General features: G+C 37.5%; 2 protein-coding genes across 2 annotated transcripts in view; both read right to left on the bottom strand.

Annotated features, from left to right (window-relative positions):
• Positions 1 to 5,650, bottom strand: part of lrp2b (low density lipoprotein receptor-related protein 2b) — a 95,878-nt gene extending 90,228 nt beyond the window's left edge. Inside the window, 2 exon segments of the mRNA XM_034193473.1 lie at positions 20 to 136; positions 5,584 to 5,650. Of these exon segments, the coding sequence (XP_034049364.1) occupies positions 20 to 136; positions 5,584 to 5,650 (184 nt within the window).
• A 9,839-nt stretch (positions 5,651 to 15,489) lies between these two features.
• LOC117530582 (protein HEG homolog 1-like) overlaps positions 15,490 to 19,798 on the bottom strand; it is a 13,284-nt gene continuing 8,975 nt past the window's right edge. The window contains exons 6-12 of the mRNA XM_034193472.1: positions 19,362 to 19,490; positions 19,234 to 19,276; positions 18,037 to 18,074; positions 16,384 to 16,473; positions 16,169 to 16,238; positions 15,991 to 16,123; positions 15,490 to 15,803 (exon numbers count right to left, since the gene is read on the bottom strand). Of these exons, the coding sequence (XP_034049363.1) occupies positions 15,639 to 15,803; positions 15,991 to 16,123; positions 16,169 to 16,238; positions 16,384 to 16,473; positions 18,037 to 18,074; positions 19,234 to 19,276; positions 19,362 to 19,490 (668 nt within the window). The 3' untranslated portion in view covers positions 15,490 to 15,638. The remainder of the gene's footprint in view (positions 15,804 to 15,990; positions 16,124 to 16,168; positions 16,239 to 16,383; positions 16,474 to 18,036; positions 18,075 to 19,233; positions 19,277 to 19,361; positions 19,491 to 19,798) is intronic.

Raw genomic sequence — 19,798 nt, 5'->3', positions numbered from 1 at the left:
ACATATATAAAGGACTTACAGCAGTTATTCTCATCTGTCTCATCCACACAGTCCTTCACATGGTCACATCTGAAATGGCTGGGGATACACTGGCCATTGTTGCAGGTGAACTGATCCTGACCACAGGTCCTGCCACCTATTCCGAAAGCAAGAATGAACATCACATGCAGTGATAATATCCATCCACCCATTTTGGTGCACTCAAACTGTGCACTGCTGCACACAAGCAGTTCGGGTTCTGAGACTTTTCGCCATTTTGCACAGATCAGATTTTATTGTTTCTTGGACAAATGAATGACTGTGTTTATGACGGTTCTAGCTGCTGCTTTTTACTCTCTGTACAGTATCTGACCCTAAAGGCGTGATTTTAGGCTTTTATGGGATAATTAATGCCCATCTTATGACACTGTTGTGTGCAGCCAACCATTTAAAACAGATTACTCGTGTCTGAATCAGCACAAATACATTTTTGTACTTTGTATCTCTATAGCACAGCAGTAAAACTGAATCAATAAGTGAAGTATGATAAATAACCTCCTAAAAAAAAATCCAAATTCATGCTTGCTGTAAGCTAAAGCTCCGTAAGTCATTGCAGTGTCAAAAACACATTCTCCAAAACACACTTACAGGCAAACCATTATTGCACTCTAATATTACAAATCTGTACCATAATTCATAAGGCCCAAATCTGTCTGTTATATGTTAGTGAAAACTCACAGAAAAACACAGTTAGATTGTCATTTTTTACAGGCAACATATAAAATTACTTGAAGATGTTCAGTAGGATGTTTCTAAGGAAATTTATAATGCTCAGTATGTTTTTAAAGCACATTTTAAATCCCTTATTTGCTCACAATAGAGGCTCTGAGTTCAAGCTAACATTAGCCTGTTAGCACTGCATTAAGTGATCCTAGCAAGTTTTCAAGATACATGAATGATTAAATCCATCATAAATCCATCGTAAGGCTCTGCCCTTGCTCAGATGCTCATCCACCACAACTGTGTATTTTTTAAAGCACATTATTAATCTTGTTGATCACAATGGAGACACTCAGCTCATGCTAACATTTGGCACAATGTCAGGGCCTTGACATCACACCTAACACCAAGCCAATTATGTATGTTATAGGAAGACTGTAACTTTACTAAAATAAGGAAACACTGCTGCAACAGAATCACAGCATTTAGCAGTTATGAACTGCAACTTGATTAAATATATATAATTTAGAAGGACCTTGGAATATGTTTTTTTTTGTATTCTCCCTAATAGGAAAGACCATTGACTGTGTTTATACAAGACTATTGATTCAAAAGATTATAGCCACATTTATTGGTTGTGATCACAATAAAATCAACTCATATTTCATAAATACTATGACAAAACAAATTGACTAAAATACTTAGCTATTGTTATTTTGGGAATTCTGCATAGTTCATTAATTGAATACATTAAAGAATATATAGAAAATATATATTTTCTAAATATATATAAATATATATTAAATATATATTAAAGTAAACATATTTTAAGTATTTTTATTTTGGGGAGATTTGGCTAGATTTATCCACTGGCATTGTGCTAGTATGTTACATACTTCTTGTTAGACAAGATAAAGATAAGATAATCCTTTAGTAGTACCACAACAGGAAAATTTACAATGCTACAGCAGCAAAGAGACCATCACAAGTATGCTAAAATAAGGTAAAAGAAAAATAAGTCTCCACCCCCTAAAAAAAAAACAAAAAAAAAAACACATATGGAAGTGAAGTTCTGTGTGGAATAACAATATATACAGAAGAATACACTATGTACAAACAAAAAAACAAAAAAAAAAAGAGAAAAAGAATGTTTTGTAATATTGCACAAATCATCAAGTGATGTTGTACATGAGTACAAATAAAATAAAATAAAATAAAATAAATAATTATATATATATATATATATATATATATATTATTGCTTTTAATTATTGCTATTAAGTTGGACATTAACTATCCCATGAAGGCCATAAATAACATGTCTGTTATTACTTGAACTGAACCTTATCATTTAGAAATGGACATAAGAACTTTTAAATTTTGGTTCCACCAATACCCTGCCAAAAAACATTTAGCCCTTTTCACTGTAACATCAGTTCCCTTTCTGATATCTCATTGGGCCTTACAAGTTCATTTATTTTCCTAGAAATTTTCAGAACATTCATGAAACTGACTCGAGGCATGACTTGGTTTTGGCTTATATATATATATATATATATATATATATATATATATATATATATATATATATGCCAAAAGAAAATTGCTTCAGTTGTTGATCCCCAAATTAATTAAGTTGTCTAAATATAATTTAATACATTGGTGTAATTATTACTGAAATTAATTTGGATCAACCCAATTCATTTGATTGCTACCAGTTAAAGCACTTTATTATGTTATTAGGCTAGGTGGAGGCATAATTGTTGACTGGGGGTCGGGGTGTGATAAAATTTGTGATAAATGTTTAAACACACATTTCAGGGTAAATTCAAGCACCTATAACATACAATCATTATAATAAGTATTGTGAAAGTGAAAATTTTTGTATTCTTGCCACTGTACACTACAACAGGGTTGCAATGATAAAATCAATATGTGCTTTAGTGGAGACAGTTTTTAATTCAAGGGGTTAAACAAAAATATCACAGGAACCATTTTGGGATTACGGCTGTTTATAGACAGTCTCTCTTTTGTCAGTGCCCAAATGGACAACCCTAGAAACATGGAAAATATCAGTTGCACGTGATCGGAAAGTGTCCAAATAACATGATTTTCTTATGCAGCTAGTAAATTATGTTATTTTGACACATTCTGATTATGACATTCTAATATGTATTTAATAGAGATACCTAAGAATATACTGTTATTTTGATATATTCTGATTTACATATTTAAATCATGTAGCTACATCAGGCTTTTTTCAGTGTATAACCAAAGAAAAAGGGATTACTATCAAGAACATTTTAAAAGTGAGGGCATGGCTTGGACAATCTTATAAATAGGGAACCACTGGCCAGCTTGTCAATCACAACAGACATATTTTCTGTGACAGCATCATAGATAAGGATGTTAGTACAAATCATCACTTTTGCAGCCAGTTGTTTTCAGATAAGTGAGGATCTCCTGGAGACATAACTGCACAGTGTCTCCAGGCACAGCCACATGAGCCTTCGGAGTTTTTTTGGATTTCATGGTAGCTTCTTATACCATCACTCAGGGTTTTGAGAATTGCCTACTCCAGACAGATTTACCCAGTGGCGGCGCCAGGAAATTTTTGTTGGGGAGGCTGGGGTAAAAGTTGGAGGTGCTCCACAAAATGTCGTCGAAATGAACCATATATAGTAAATTGCTTTATAAATACCAAGGTATATGTTTTAGTCACCCGTGCTCCTTGCTATTGGCATGCTGACAGCAGGAATGTCAACCAGAGCTGTTGCTCGTGTATTGAATGTTCATGTCTCTACCATAAGCCGTCTCCAAAGGTGATTCAGAGAATTTGGCAGTACATCCAACCAGCCTCACAACTGCAGACCACGTGTAACCACACCAGCCCAGGACCTCCACATCCAGCATGTTCATCTCCAAGATCGTCTGAGACCAGCCACTCGGACAGCTGCTGAAACAATCGGTTTGCATAACCAAAGAATTTCTGCACAAACTGTCAGAAACTGTCTCAGGGAAGCTCATCTGCATGCTTGTCGTCCTCATCGGGGTCTCGACCTGACTCCAGTTCATCGTCGTAACCGACTTGAGTGGGCAAATGCTCACATTCGCTGGCGTTTGGCACGTTGGAGAGGTGTTCTCTTCACGGATGATGTGAAGGAGATGTGTTGCACTGCATGAGGCAAATGGTGGTCACACCAGATACTGACTGGTATCCCCCCCAATAAAACAAAACTGCACCTTTCAGAGTGGCCTTTTATTGTGGGCAGTCTAAGGCACACCTGTGCACTAATCATGGTGTCTAATCAGCATCTTGGTATGGCACACCTGTGAGGTGGGATGGATTATCTCAGCAAAGGAGAAGTGCTCACTATCACAGATTTAGACTGGTTTGTGAACAATATTTAAGGGAAATGGTGATATTGTGTATGTGGAAAAAGTTTTAGATCTTTGAGTTCATCTCATACAAAATGGGAGCAAAACCAAAAGTGTTGCGTTTATATTTTTGTTGAGTGTACAAAAAAGTAATTCTTTATGAAGTTTGTATACAATGTAGCCCAAAGATCCTTTGATTTGTACACGTGCTTTGTGATCCACAAACACAAATTTCTGATTTGTAACTTGTGTGTGGGTTTTTACAAATAAATGTTTATTTGCAAAACTGAAAATTCTGTTTGTGAAGGGTGATTCAGCATTGGTGGCTCACCAAACACACACATTCATCACTTTGCTCAGTTACATAATATTGAGACATTCACAAAACTGCAGTTGAGATCCACAAATATGTCAGTCGGTATTCACATGATTGGCAGAATTATTGGGGAGCTGTGGGGGGCTTGGCTCATTATTGGAGGGGCTTAATACCCCCAAGGCCCCCTTGGTGCCGCCACTGGATTTACCGTATAGTACCATATTATTTTATTTATTAATAATCAATGTGAATGAATTCCATGGCACATTCAGACTTGGAAATGTTCATTTATCCATCTCCTGACTTGTCTATAGAAAACTGAAGATAAAAGTGATGACTTGTAATAAAAATCATCCTTATCTTTAGTTTATCTAATTACTTAGGTTGTCTGAAAATGGTTGGACTGTGTATGTAAAAGGAAGCAATTCCTCAAGGGTTGATGCAATATTTTTGGTAAACCCCCTGAATTAAAGCTGAAAGCACATCTTCAGTGTTCAGTTTAACTCTGATTGTCGGCTGAAAGTTCCAGCATTTGTCTGCAGGCTTAAAGCTGTAGGGCCTTTCAAATTTCACAAAACTGAGAAAATTTTATTTCTGTTGAAAGCCAAGCATTATAATGTACATTTATTTTTGTAAAATGTTGCAAAATGACGGCTCATTTAAATGAAGAGGACATATTTATCTTGGCCGAAATTCCATAGCAAATATAGTCTTTTCCTTCATCATCATGCAGACTAACTACAGAAGGAAATGTGTGTGCAGATGTGATGTTTTGAGATTACCCGTGACCCATCTTATGTTAACATCCATAAGATTTCTTGTAAATCACATTCAGATCTACCAAATGTTGGTTATAGCATCTGATCCCTTGAATTTCTCCCCCTCAGGGGTTGAAACAGCATGAATTTTGATCATATTGGCAATATCATATTATGAATCCCTTATCTAAATGCTAAGGAATAAAATTTTAGTGGTGCCAAAGAAGATTCTTTGTATGACTTAAATCTTATAAAGCCCAGTGGCACTATACCTTTAATCCAGCAAATGATGTCACTACATTTGTCATTATCAATATTGAAAAAAATTACAGCAGTGATTAAAAATAAATTAATTTGAATCACAAAAAATGTGAGAACATTTCCTTTTTGCAAATACTGGGTATTATAGACTGAAATCCGGTGTTCACTTACCTTGAACAAATTGAATTCCTCGGTACAGCAGCAGCAGAAAGAGGAGATGAAGACCTTTTTTGTACATGACTGAATGTTCAGACCTTCTCCTGGACACTTTTGTTTGTTCAGATATTGCTATCAAAAATATGGACAATCATGGTAAATCTACAGTCTCACTTAAGCAGAATAAGCTTTGGTGTAAGAAATGAAGCCCCTGGGATTGAGATGTGGTGTTACCCAGAGCAACCAGGTGACCAACAGGGTGGAAAGCAGCAATAGAGCTTCTTATGGCTGACGACTTCACATAAACTTCATCTAAGATTAACTTTTACCTGCTGGCAACTTGTCGACATCAGCAAGAAAAAGTAACAACTCATTATTGTGCAACAAAATGCAGAAAGTTCAGTGTGTCTGACTGAAACGATACTCAAAACTGCTTTTTTATTCAGTTACACCATAATGAACAGTTCTGACACAACATCAAACTTAAAGTATATACACAATAAATAATACGAGTAAGTATTTGAATATATATGTCACACTTACCACACAGCAAATAGTACTAGTAAGCATTTGGAGAAAATACACCACATATACCATATAGGCAATAAATGATGCTAGTAATTATTTGTAAAATATACATCACACTTTCCATATACACAATAAATAGTACTCATAAGTATTTGGAGAAAATACATCACACATATTATATAGACAATAAATAATACTAGTAAGTATTTGGAAAATATACATCACACTTTCCATATACACAACATATAATACTAGTAAGTATTTGGAGGAAATACATTAAACATACCATATACACAATAAATAATACTAGTAAGTATTTGGAAAATATACATCACACTTTCCATATACACAACATATAATACTAGTAAGTATTTGGAGGAAATACATTAAACATACCATATACACAATAAATAATACTAGTATGTATTTGGAAAATATACACAACACATACCATATACACAGCAAATAGTACGAGTAAGTATTTGGAGAAAATACACATACCATATTAACAATAAACAATACCAGTATGTATTTGGAAAATATACATTACACTGCCGTATACGTACACAGCAAATAGTAAGCATTTGTAGAAAACACATCACATATACCATGTACACAACAAATAGTATTAGTAAATATTTGGAGAATATACAGCACGCTTACTATATACACAACAAATACTATGACTAAGTATTTGGAGAACATACATAATACATACCATATGCACAATAAATAATACAAGTAAGTATTTGGAAAATATATATTACATTTACCATGTAACCAATAAATAGTACTAGTAAGTATTTGGAAAATATATATTACATTTACCATGTAACCAATAAATAGTACTAGTAAGTATTTGGAAAATATATATTACATTTACCATGTAACCAATAAATAGTACTAGTAAGTATTTGGAGAATATACATCAAACTTACCATATACGGTACCTCCAGAAAGTATTCACTGCGCTTCACTTTTTTCCAGATTTTGTTATGTTACAACCTCATTCTAAAATGGATGAAATTCATTTTTTCCCCCTCAGCATTCTACACACAACACCCCATAATGACAATGTAAATTTTTGTTTAGATATTTGCAAATGTATTAAAATTAAAAAATAAGAAATCACATGTACATAAGTATTCAGACCCTTTCTCATTTAGCTCAAAATTGAGCTCAGGTGCATCCTGTTTGCACTGATCATCCTGGAGCTATTTCTACAGCTTAACTGGAGTCCACCTGGGGCAAATTTAGTTGATTGGACATGATTTCGAAAAGAACACACCTGTCTGCATATAAGGTCCCACAGTTGACAGTGTATGTCAGAGCACAAACCAAGTATGAAGTCAAAGGAATTGTCTGCAGTCCTCCGAGACAGGATTGAATTGAGGCACAAATCTGGGGAAGGGTACAGAAACATTTCTACTGCTTTGAAGGTCCCACTGAGCACAGTGGCCTCCATCATCTGTAAATGGAAAAAGTTCGGATCCACCAGGACTCTTCCTAGAGCTGGCTGCCCGTCTAAACTTGGCAATCGGGGGAGAAGGGCCTTAAGTCAGGGAGGTGACCAAGAACCCAATGGTCACTCTGTCAGAGCTCCAGCATTCCTCTGTGTAGAGAGGAGAACCTTTCAGAAGGACAACCATCTCTGCAGCAATCCACCAATCAGGCCTGTATGGTAGAGTGGCCAGAGGGAAGCCACCACTTAGTAAAAGGTACATGGCAGCCCACCTGGAGTTTTTCAGCAGCAGGGACTGGGAGACTAGTCAGGATTGAGGGAAAGATGAATGCAGCAATGTACAGTCATCCTGTATGAAAACCTGCTCAGACCGCTAATGACTTCAGACTGCGGCATTCATCTTTCAGCAGGACAATGACCTTAAGCACACAGCCAATATATCAAAGGACAACTTCAGGACAACTCTGTGAATGTCCTTGAGTGGCCCAGCCAGAGCCCAGACCTGAATCCGATTGAACATCTCTGGAGAGATCTGAAAATTGCTGTGCACCGACGCTCCCCATCCAACCTGATGGATCTTGAGAGGTGCTGCAAAGAGGAATGGGCAAAACTGCCCAAAGATAGGTGCACCAAGCGTGTGGCATCATATTCAAGAAGACTTGAGGCTGTAATTGCTGCCAAATGTGCTTCAACAAAGTATAGATTAAATAAGATTAAATAGAACTTTATAATCCCTTGGGAAGACTCCCTCAGGGAAATTGAAGCTCCAGCAGTATTGTATAGCAAGCAGCACACAGGGTAAGAAGCACACAGAGTATCAAAAGGAGGAGTAAAAAAACAATTCGCAAAATGTAAATACAAATATAAATACCAGAAATACTGCTCGCTACTGGTTTACTGGTTACTACTGTTCCTCCCCTTCCTGTCCTCTGTCTTCCTGTTACTCCTCCTCCCCCTGAGTGAGGAGTTGTACAGTCTGATATTTTTCAGTCTGTTGGACCTGCACTTAGGAAGGAGCAGTCTGTGGCTGATGACAATGTGCGGAAGGTGACTGGCGTCGTCCATAATATCCAGTAGTTTGTCCAGTGTTCTCTTCTCTGCCATGTCACCAGAGAGTCCAGCTTCATGCCAACCACAGAGCCAGCCCACCTGATCAGTTAATGTCTTTGTGAGAAGAGCAGAAGGGTAGAAAGGATAGGAAAAAGAGCTATAAAAGAGGTGAAACTGGAGAGCCATCTCCCACAGCGCCAGAAAAAAGCATTACGCAAAGGATGTGCATACCTATGTGCATGAAAATTCAGTAAGGTATATCTTATATATTATATTCCAATTCTAAGGTGGAACTATGCCAGTATATAAAGGTATATCTAAATATCTAAAAAGGAAGAGTAAAATAGGAGAGTAGAAAAGAGGAGAGTAGAGCCACTTAGGTGCCTGGTCTTGAGAACCAGGGATGGTAGGTTAAAAAGCTTTTTTATCCCATGGGATGTGTTTCTTAGTTTATAAATTTGCAATAATAATAATAAAAAAACTTTTCATTTTCTCATTATGGGGTGTTGTGGGTAGAATTTTGAGGGAAAAACAAAACAAAACAAACAAATGTACTCCATTTTGGAATAAGGCTGTAACATAACAAAATGTGGAAAAAGAGAAGTACCAGGATGCACCGTATGCAATAAATAACACTAATAGGAAAATATTTGGAGACTATACTTCCAACTTATCATATACACATTCAATAAAAATAGTAGGAAAGTATTTGGACAATATACATCATACTTACTGTATATACAATAAATTGTAAAAGTAGGAAAGTATTTGGAGAACAAATAGTTCATTTGTGTATCTATAAGGAACACTGGTAAACATATGTGATAATCATAGGCCCGTTACTGAGAATCTTACTTTTCCAGAGGTCAAGATTATGATATTGGACCTATCACTGGTTATCAAAGAGGTAAAACACTACCATGCTTATGGAAATATGGCAGACCCATTCACTGACTGACTCCATTAATCGTATGTTTGCCTTGCTAATTTCAGTAAAAGAAACAAGAACAGAAAAAAACCCAATCAATTATAAACTGATGACCTGATGTTTGTCCATGGCCAAGTGTTGGTCGATGTTGTGTGTCAATCACCCCCAGAAAATTATGAACAGATTATCTCGTAAATAAATACACAGTAACTTGAAATTTTCCATCAGTGTGAATATTAACATGAAAATAATCAGCTTACATGTTGGTGTCGATAAAGATAATTAATCTTAAGATATTGGTGTGTTTTTAGTAGAGCCTGACTGACATATCAATCGGCCGATAATCTGGGACGATATGAGACTTTCACAAAAATATTGGTATTAGTGTAATTTTTGCCAGTATGAAAACATTTATTTTAACAAATAATAAATGCTGAAAAACACCTGGTCTGTTGAAAATGGCGTCATTACATAGTTTGTCCAGCAGAGGGTGCACTAATGGCACTGATTACAATGCTGTCAGGAATGACTGGACCCCTATTACCCCTTGGTCACAGTAACTACAAAAGACAAACACAAAGCAACCAGCTGCCATTCATTTTCGTTCAGAGGGGTAATTTTACAGCGACGAGACAAGTGGTTACCATTGGTGGTTGTTTTATGCAAATGCTTAGTGATGTATCACAGTGACTGCCAATCTAAGTGAATGCAGCGTGACGTATATTGGTTGGTTGTTGGTTATGTTTACATTAAATGTCATGTGCAAACTGTAAAACATTAAGCCTCAATTACATTTCTTTGTCATAAGGGTTTGACAATGAAATGTTAGGAATCATTGGCATTTTTATGTACAACCCCTGGCAAAAATTATGGAATCATCGGTCTCGGAGGATGTTCATTCAGTTGTTTAATTTTGTAGAAAAAAAGCAGATCACAGACATGACACAAAACTAAAGTCATTTCAAATGGCAACTTTCTGGCTTTAAGAAACACTATAAGAAATCAGGAAAATAAATTGTGGCAGTCAGTAACGGTTACTTTTTTAGACCAAGCAGAGGGAAAAAAAATATGGAATCACTCAATTCTGAGGAAAAAATTATGGAATCATGAAAAACAAAACAACACTCCAACACATCACTAGTATTTTGTTGCACCACCTCTGGCTTTTATAACAGCTTGCAGTCTCTGAGGCATGGACTTAATGAGTGACAAACAGTACTCTTCATCAATCTGGCTCCAACTTTCTCTGATTGCTGTTGCCAGATCAGCTTTGCAGGTTGGAGCCTTGTCATGGACCATTTTCTTCAACTTCCACCAAAGATTTTCAATTGGATTAAGATCCGGACTATTTGCAGGCCATGACATTGACCCTATGTGTCTTTTTGCAAGGAATGTTTTCAGTTTTTGCTCTATGGCAAGATGCATTATCATCTTGAAAAATGATTTCATCATCCCCAAACATCCTTTCAATTGATGGGATAAGAAAAGTGTCCAAAATATCAACGTAAACTTGTGCATTTATTGATGATGTAATGACAGCCATCTCCCCAGTGCCTTTACCTGACATGCAGCCCCATATCATCAATGACTGTGGAAATTTACATGTTCTCTTCAGGCAGTCATCTTTATAAATCTCATTGGAATGGCACCAAACAAAAGTTCCAGCATCATCACCTTGCCCAATGCAGATTCGAGATTCATCACTGAATATGACTTTCATCCAGTCATCCACAGTCCATGATTGTTTTTCCTTAGCCCATTGTAACCTTGTTTTTTTCTGTTTAGGTGTTAATGATGGCTTTTGTTTAGCTTTTCTGTATGTAAATCCCATTTCCTTTAGGCGGTTTCTTACAGTTCAGTCACAGACGTTGACTCCAGTTTCCTCCCATTCGTTCCTCATTTGTTTTGTTGTGCATTTTCGATTTTTGAGACATATTGCTTTAAGTTTTCTGTCTTGACGCTTTTATGTCTTCCTTGGTCTACCAGTATGTTTGCCTTTAACAACTTTCCCATGTTGTTTGTATTTGGTCCAGAGTTTAGACACAGCTGACTGGGAACAACCAACATCTTTTGCAACATTGCATGATGATTTTTTTTAAGAGTTTGATAATCCTCTCCTTTGTTTCAATTGACATCTCTTGTGTTGGAGCCATGATTTATGTCAGTCCAATTGGTGCAACAGCTCTCCAAGGTGTAATCACTCTTTTTTAGATGCAGACTAACGAGCAGATCTGATATGATGCAGGTGTTAGCTTTGGGGATGAAAATGTACAGGGTGATTCCATAATTTGTTCCTCAGAACTGAGTGATTCCATATTTTGATTCCATATTTTTTTCCCTCTGCTTGGTCTAAAAAAGTAACCGTTACTGACTGCCACAATTTTTTTTCTGATTTCTTATAGTGTTTCTTAAAGCCAGAAAGTTGCCATTTGAAATGACTTTAGTTTTGTGTCATGTCTGTGACCTGCTTTTTTTCTACAAAATTAAACAACTGAATGAACATCCTCCGAGGCCGGTGATTCCATAATTTTTGCCAGGGGTTGTATATACAGTAATGTTTACAATAATAGTAGTGCTATGTGACTGTAAAGATTAATGCAGGTTTTGAGTATATTTCTTATTGTTACATGGGAAACAAGGTATCAGTAGAGTCAGTAGATTCTCACAAATCCAACAAGACCAAGCATTCATGATGTGCACACTCTTAAGGCTATGAAATTGGGCTATTAGTAAAAAAAATTAGAAAAGGGGGTGTTCACAATAATAGTAGCATCTGCTGTTGACGCTACAAACTCAAAACTGTCATGTCCAAACTGCTTTTTTAGCAATCCTGTGAATCACTAAACTAGTATTTAGTTGTATAACCACAGTTTTTCATGATTTCTTCATGAGGCATTTCTGCGAGGCATTAATTTTGTCGGTTTGGAACCAAGATTTTGCTCGTTTACTAGTGTGCTTGGGGTCATTGTCTTTTTGAAACACCCATTTCAAGGGCATGTCCTCTCCTCTTCAAGTATTTTGACATATCCAAACTGATCCATGATACCTGGTATGCGATATATAGGCCCAACACCATAGTAAGAGAAGCATGCCCATATCATGATGCTTGCACCACCATGCTTCACTGTCTTCACTGTGAACTGTGGCTTGAATTCAGAGTTTGGGGGTTGTCTCACAAACTGTCTGCAGCCCTTGGATCCAAAAAGAACAATTTTACTCCCATCAGTCCACAAAATATTCCTCCATTTCTCTTTAGGTTAGTTGATGTGTTCTTTGGCAAATTGTAACCTCTTCTGCACGTCTTTTATTTAACAGAGGAACTTTGCGGGGGAAACTACGCTGTTCTTCTGAACAATGTCTTGAACGTCCCATTTTCCTCAGGCTTTGAGTCAGGGACACCTGACTCACACGTTTGTTCCACAAAATTGACGAACTCACTGACTGAATGCCACACTACTATTATTGTGAACACCCCCTTTTCTACTTTTTTTTTTAATAATAGCCCAATTTCATAGCCTTAAGAGTGTGAATATCATGAATGCTTGGTCTTGTTGGATTTGTGAGAATCTACTGACTCTACTGGTACTTTGTTTCCCATGTAACAATAAGAAATATACTCAAAACTTGGATTAATCTTTTTAGTCACATAGCACTACTATTATTCTGAACACTACTGTATATTCCAGTGGAAACAGTTGGTTCCATCTTCACAGGATCAGATGGAATACTTGAGCCGTGCTTTTCATCATAGAACTATTACTGGACATCTGACTGTACCGGCTCAGACTTTAGGTGTGTTTGTATGTGTGTGCTCACCATAAAGAAAATACGCAAATGTAAATGTATGAATCACAACATGCATAGTTGCACAATAATCCTTTAAAAGTTTAATACATAAGAATAAGCATAAGAAGTTTGTTTTATTTACAGAATGCGAGTCCGACATAAAAATGTTGTTCATTAACAGCTTAAAACACAACATGAAAACTGTTTGCTTGTACATTCGTAGACAATTAAAACAAACATAGGACAAGAGGACATGACATCATCTCATTCTTGGGTTTCAGTCCTTTCTGAAAACATTCTGGCAAACTGGAGGCCCCGGGGCCACATAAGGCCTGACAGTTAGACCTGCAACATGTCCCATAAAGTCCTTTTAAATATATTAAATCCCAAGCAAACTGATAATTTTTTGCCTTCTTGCTTTCAGTCGGGACGGTCACATTTTTCTCTCCTCCTCCCTCCCCAACTTTCCTGCTACTGTACCGTATTTTGTCTGTGAGGCTGCCAGCCCTGCTCCTCTGGAAAACGGCAAAATGGATCTGATCAAGTGGTCTTTGAACGCAGTTGATACTGTTTTTTCCACAAGGCACTCGGGAGCGGAGGACCCGACCTGTCCTGCCGGGACACATGTGGCGGGTTACGTGATGGACAGCTGGCGGAGGTGGCAAGTCATGTGCCTGTACACGTTGTCTGTGGAGGATGTTGAAGATGTTTACTTATTTGGAGCTGTGGTGACCGGGTTTCTGCTGTGTGGAGCGGCCGCAGCACTGGTTTACCGGAAAATTAAGAAGGTGGAGGCACCATTAATTGGCCCGTCCAGGCTGCCCCACATGATTGATACGATTGGAAGGGCAGTGTCAGCTCAGTCGGCGGGTGTCAACCGCACATTGAAATCCATCTCGGGGAGAATGGCTGCACTAGAAAATCGCTTTGATCGTCTGTGAGACCACATCTCTCCTCTATTCAGATGTATTTGGGAGCCACTCTGAAGTTTCAGACTGTGGATTCTGCCAGGCGTCTGTTAATCTGGATATCTATTTGGTTCCCAAACACCAGCTGTCCTTCAAGGCCGCTGGGATAAAATCCTCCCCCCGAAGAACACTCCTGATAGCCTCGCTCCTCGTCTCCCCCGCCTCCTTGTCTTCCACTGCCTCCCTCCCTTCCCAGTCCTGAGATGTTGACTGTAGGACCTTGAGACTCTGGTGGACTGATTCAGGACCCCCCCCACGATGGACAGATAAAGCCTGATGGCGCCTCAAGGGCGGCCTTTCCGGGCTGTCTGTCTGGACACTGGACACATCCAAATCTCGGCTGTTGTCTGTCGTCTATTGTGTTTTTTTTGTTTTGTTATGACTGTTTTCTGTGCTATGGGTTTTTTTTTTTTTTGCTCTCCAGTGGTGCTGCGGGTTCAATGCAGCAGCAATGGAGGTTTTTCTTCCCAATTCTTTCATTGTGTGTGTTTTTATATGTGTTCATGTACCGGACCGGCTTATGTGTGTTGTTGTTTGTTAAGTGTGTCATGAGGCCGGTCAAGGTTTGCTCAGCCCTGCTCGTGACCTAGGGCAGGGATATACATCTGCAGCTGGTCCCCGGGCGCCAAAAAGGCGACCTCTGCTCCTAATTGGCAATTAGGATGGGTAAAATGCAGTAAACACATTTCATTGTGCAGGGAACATGTTCCTATGTGCATATGACAATAAACTTTTCAACTTTTTTTTTTGATAAATTGTATAATTATTAAGTGCTACGTCATTGCTGTAAACACAAATTTATATTTTATTGAGAATTTATATACTTAATATTAAGCACTTGTGAAAATAGCATAGTAGCTGATATAATATATTCCAGTTATTCTTTATATTATGTTACACAGTGATAAGCATCCAACAAAGAGAGTTGGTGATTGCAACGTGTATCACAATTTGCAAATCTGCTTTCAAGATCAACATTCATGTGTCAGTTTTGCAAATCTACCAGATGATTTTCATAATGAAGTTGTATATTATTAACCTGACAATTTAAGTACTGAGGTGAAATCAACAGAATGCACTTTATACCCCAAACCTTCATGATGGTTCATAAGTGTATCCTGGTTGGAATTCATTGACAGTTCATTGCGTAATGTTGTCAAATGCCATAATTACCCATTACTGCACATTTATTTAGCCACTGCACACAATCTGACAAGTAGAGAGCTAAAAATGTATATTACAGTTGGTGAGAAATCAGACTGTACAAAGTGTTTTATAGATGACTGTTAAGAGGTGTTGGTGTTCCAGCTTATGACACCTTTGATCAATGACGTTGGAAAAAAGCTCCTTAATTCAGCCTCTCGCCGTCATCGTGTGCGTAGTATGGGTTGGCCTGGCCTCGGCTCTGAGCGTATGGGTTGGTGGTAGCTCGATTCTGACCGTATGGGTTGTACTGGGGCCGGTTCTGACCATATTGGCTGCCACTCCTATCATTTATGTCTTCGTACAGCCGCTATAATAATAATTAAACAAAAATAAAGTCCTGAATGACAAAGCTGAGGACATAGAAAAGTGAACAGGTACCAACTGTATGCCTGTAAGCTGTTCAAACAATTGATTGACATGACAATTTACATGTTTTCCTTCATTAATTAGCTTGTACGCTCCATTTCATACAGACAAAGGGGTTGAGTGCTCACCGGGTTCTTTTCTCCAGGAATCAGGTTTTGGTGGCTGTCGCTTGGGGTCATCTCCAGGTTGGTGCCGCGGTCCCAGCTACTTTTGGGTGCGGCCCGTGGGATCCTAGGCATCCATCCACTGGCACCACCAGTTGGAGCATCTTTAATCGCGGAGCGGTTGGCTAGCCCAATAGATAAGGGTGCTTTGGTAGATTGACTTGCTTGAGGATTTCCAAAGTTACTCTCTTTGCTTTTTTTGGAGCTCTTGGAGGATCTGAAGATGAAATCATTTAATATTATCTCTATGTGCGTGTATAACTGCACATCAAAAATATATCAGCATCTTTGCAGGAGCCAAAAGAGTAATAATAAAAGGAATCCATAACAGTGGAAAAAAGACAGATGGAGCGACTCACTTCCGTGCAATAACTGGCAGCATGGCAGTCACAATGAGAAGCAGCGCTCCGAGTACACAGGCTGTGATTACCAGAGCCAGCTTCCAAGCTATAGAAACACAGAGATTATCAACAATGCTGACCTAGGCCGAGAAAACATTTAGGAAGCAAGATACTACTACTGCAACTACTACTGTTACTAACAATAATAATGCATCCTATTCGGGGTTTTCACGTATCCCATAATCCCTTGCGCGCCAGAGAGTCACTGCAGTCAAAACAACATAGAGAATCCAGACGATGACAATTGTAAATGAATATTATACTACAAAAATGTAATTTTTTATGCTTTTCATCACATTAATAAGAGACTGCTGCATGATACCCTGAAAACTTGCTAAAACAATTATACCAAAAATCTGTGTCTGCTACGTTTAATCTGCGTGGAATTTAATAAGCGCAAACTGAATTTCAGACATGTTATATATATTAGTCTGGAACAAAGAGGACAAACGGTGTTGTAAAGAACAATAATCAAGACGCTAAAGAGCAAACTTCACTTTCCCCCAGAACGACATGATCAGGAAGCGAGCGTAGCTCACAACAGCTCTCATTGAAAATAACGGAGAGACAGCCTGTGATTCTCGCATGTTTACATAAAACAAACACAATAACAACATCTATAAACCCAGAGAATATATTCATGAGAGTTTTAAGCACAATATAAAAATAGTTTTATGTTGCGATGTTAATGGTGTTGTCCGTGTGCAGTGGTTAAAGTGCAGCGTGATCAGAGCGTCTCAATGCAGTTCTCAATGTTACTGAGATCTCGCAGCGTGGCGAACTCTCCAAGGTTTTGCTGGATTTGAAACCTGAAAAGCCTCAATATATGTTCTGAAGCCCATTGGTGGCTGTGCTTAAAGGGCCTGCATGCCTGTGTAAAGGGTATGAGAGTATGACTCCCTTTGGCAAGGCTGGTACCCATTTATAGACGGGTAGACTGGTACAGATAGTGTCTTGTTCAAGGACACACACACAGTTAGCATGACTAGTTATCAACCTGAAGTCTACATATTGGTCCTCAATTCCTATGCCTGTGACCTAGCTAGTTAGTTAGTCAGCTTCTCGGTAGCAAACCTCCTGCTCTATTAATCTGGTTTAAATAATAACCTTTCAGTTTGTCTGCATGCCAGTTGACATTACCATCAACATTTGTTTGCTAGCAAAATGCTACCTTAGCTTCACTTACTTTGGAGAGATATTTTGTTAGAAACAAATGTGTTAAGGCACAATTATTTGCAAATCTTTGTACTGTGAAATCCTTTGTATAGTGCTCTCAAAAGAAAAAACAAAAAAGAAAAAGTGCAACCCAAGCAGTTAAATAAGTATGATACAATGCTAATTCTCAAATAACTGTGAAATACAGTATGTAAGTACAAAACAATTATAGCATTGGCAAGATCGATGATGTAATTTACTTGACTTTTTATGTGCGTCATCAATAACATTTTAACTAGGACAAGTATGGACTGGTTGTGTGCCTGGGTGGTTGCTACCCAGGGTCTAAGGCAGTTCAATAGTGTGGTGGGTAGTCAGGCATAGGTCAAGTCTGATCTATTATGAATTTTAATTTTTGTTGATGTTGACTGTCAAGTACACAATATATACTCACATTCAGTGCAGTTTATCCCAGACAGACCGAATGGACAACTGGAAAACACAAATGATTTTTTTACATTAACAAATTTCCTACTGTGTTCATGATTAAAATGACTTATTTCACACAAACTCTCTTCAAACCCAGTAAGTTTGCTCTCGGTACCGTGGTTTGCATGAAATGTTGATGTAACAGACACTTTGAAATTTCATGAGTTTATTCAGCAAGAGTCTGACTAACTTAAATCATTGAAAATTATGTCGTAATTAACTTGGTTATTTAGTGTTAAATTAATCCATAAAGTTTTAATCAACTTAATAGTAGCAATAGCCTTAATAAAGGTTCTCGACTAATTTTAAATATTAAATTAATTTGAATTCAAAATGTGGCTACAAATAAAGAACTTAATAAACAATACATTTTTTCAGACGTCTATCGGAGCCAATAAAACACACAATTACACCAACAAAGAAATGAGAAAATCATATGACTAGGTGCAAATTACTATGATTGCAACAAGAAATGATGCTATTATGTCAAGTTAATTTAACTGTTCAGCTAAAACTGGTCGACTTTATTAAACAGACGTTTCGCACACTTCAGAGCCTGAAATTCAAAAACAGTCCAATAATAATTAATTTGATGTTGTTTTAATCATGCTATTTGCAGAACAGACAAAAAAGTTTCACATTTTCCCAAGCCGCGAGCGAGCATTATGTTTCTCCCTGTTGTTGCTAGCTTGTTAGCTTGGCGGAACGACAAACACACAGTGTGTCCAGTGTTCACGACAGGTAAACTACATGTGCATTTTAACCACAGCTGTTAGTAATTTTTCACATTTATCCATAACTCATGAAGACAGGAGCCTCCATTAACTATCCAGCAGGAGGCAGTATGTCTGATGGATATTACATAGGCAAAAAAATGAAAAAAGCTGCTCTTTCACACAATGTGGTGCATCAAAGCTCACTGGATCCAATAAGGTATGTCCTCATTATATGTTCTTTGAACTTTGAGAGTTACAACATGATAGCATTTATTGTTTTTGAGTTATTGTCGACACAAGCTGGCTGGGATGGACTTTTCTACGTGTGTAGTTAACTAAACTGAGATAGTTAAATGTTTGAGTTGAACTTACTCACTGGGTCTGACATATAACTGCAAACAGGTGATAGATATGGATATCAGAATTCAGAACTTTGAAGAATTTACCTAACACATTCAGAATTCTCTAGTTTTGTGCCACTGGGACAAACTGTAAGAGAAAACATCAAATCAGTTTGCAGTTCACGTGAAACAAATATGATTCAATTCCTCTTGTTTCATGAACACACACTTACGGCTGCATGATCTTTCACTGAAGGGGTTCTTAATGTACCCACTGAAACATGTGCAGTTGAAAACTCCATTTGCAGATGTACACTCTGTGGTTAGTTTATCGCAGGGTTTGTTATCACACAGGTTTGTTTCTTTAAATGAAGAGGAAGGAAAAAAAACACCATCAGTCAACATTACACACAAAATACTGTGATGTCTGACTAAAACACCTCCAGCATTTAACAGAATTAGTTCAAATACATTTTATGAATAAAAAGTTAGATGTATATATATACATACACATATATACATATATATATCAATCAATCAATCAATCAATTTTTTTTATATAGCGCCAAATCACAACAAACAGTTGCCCCAAGGCGCTTATACATATATATATATACATATATATATATATATATATATATACATATATATACACATATACACATATATA

The sequence above is a fragment of the Thalassophryne amazonica genome, chromosome 18 (assembly GCF_902500255.1).
Source record: "Thalassophryne amazonica chromosome 18, fThaAma1.1, whole genome shotgun sequence".
Classification (NCBI taxonomy): Eukaryota; Metazoa; Chordata; class Actinopteri; order Batrachoidiformes; family Batrachoididae; genus Thalassophryne; species Thalassophryne amazonica.
Note: the sequence above shows the minus strand (reverse complement) of the source record. Positions and strands in the feature narration are given on the sequence as shown.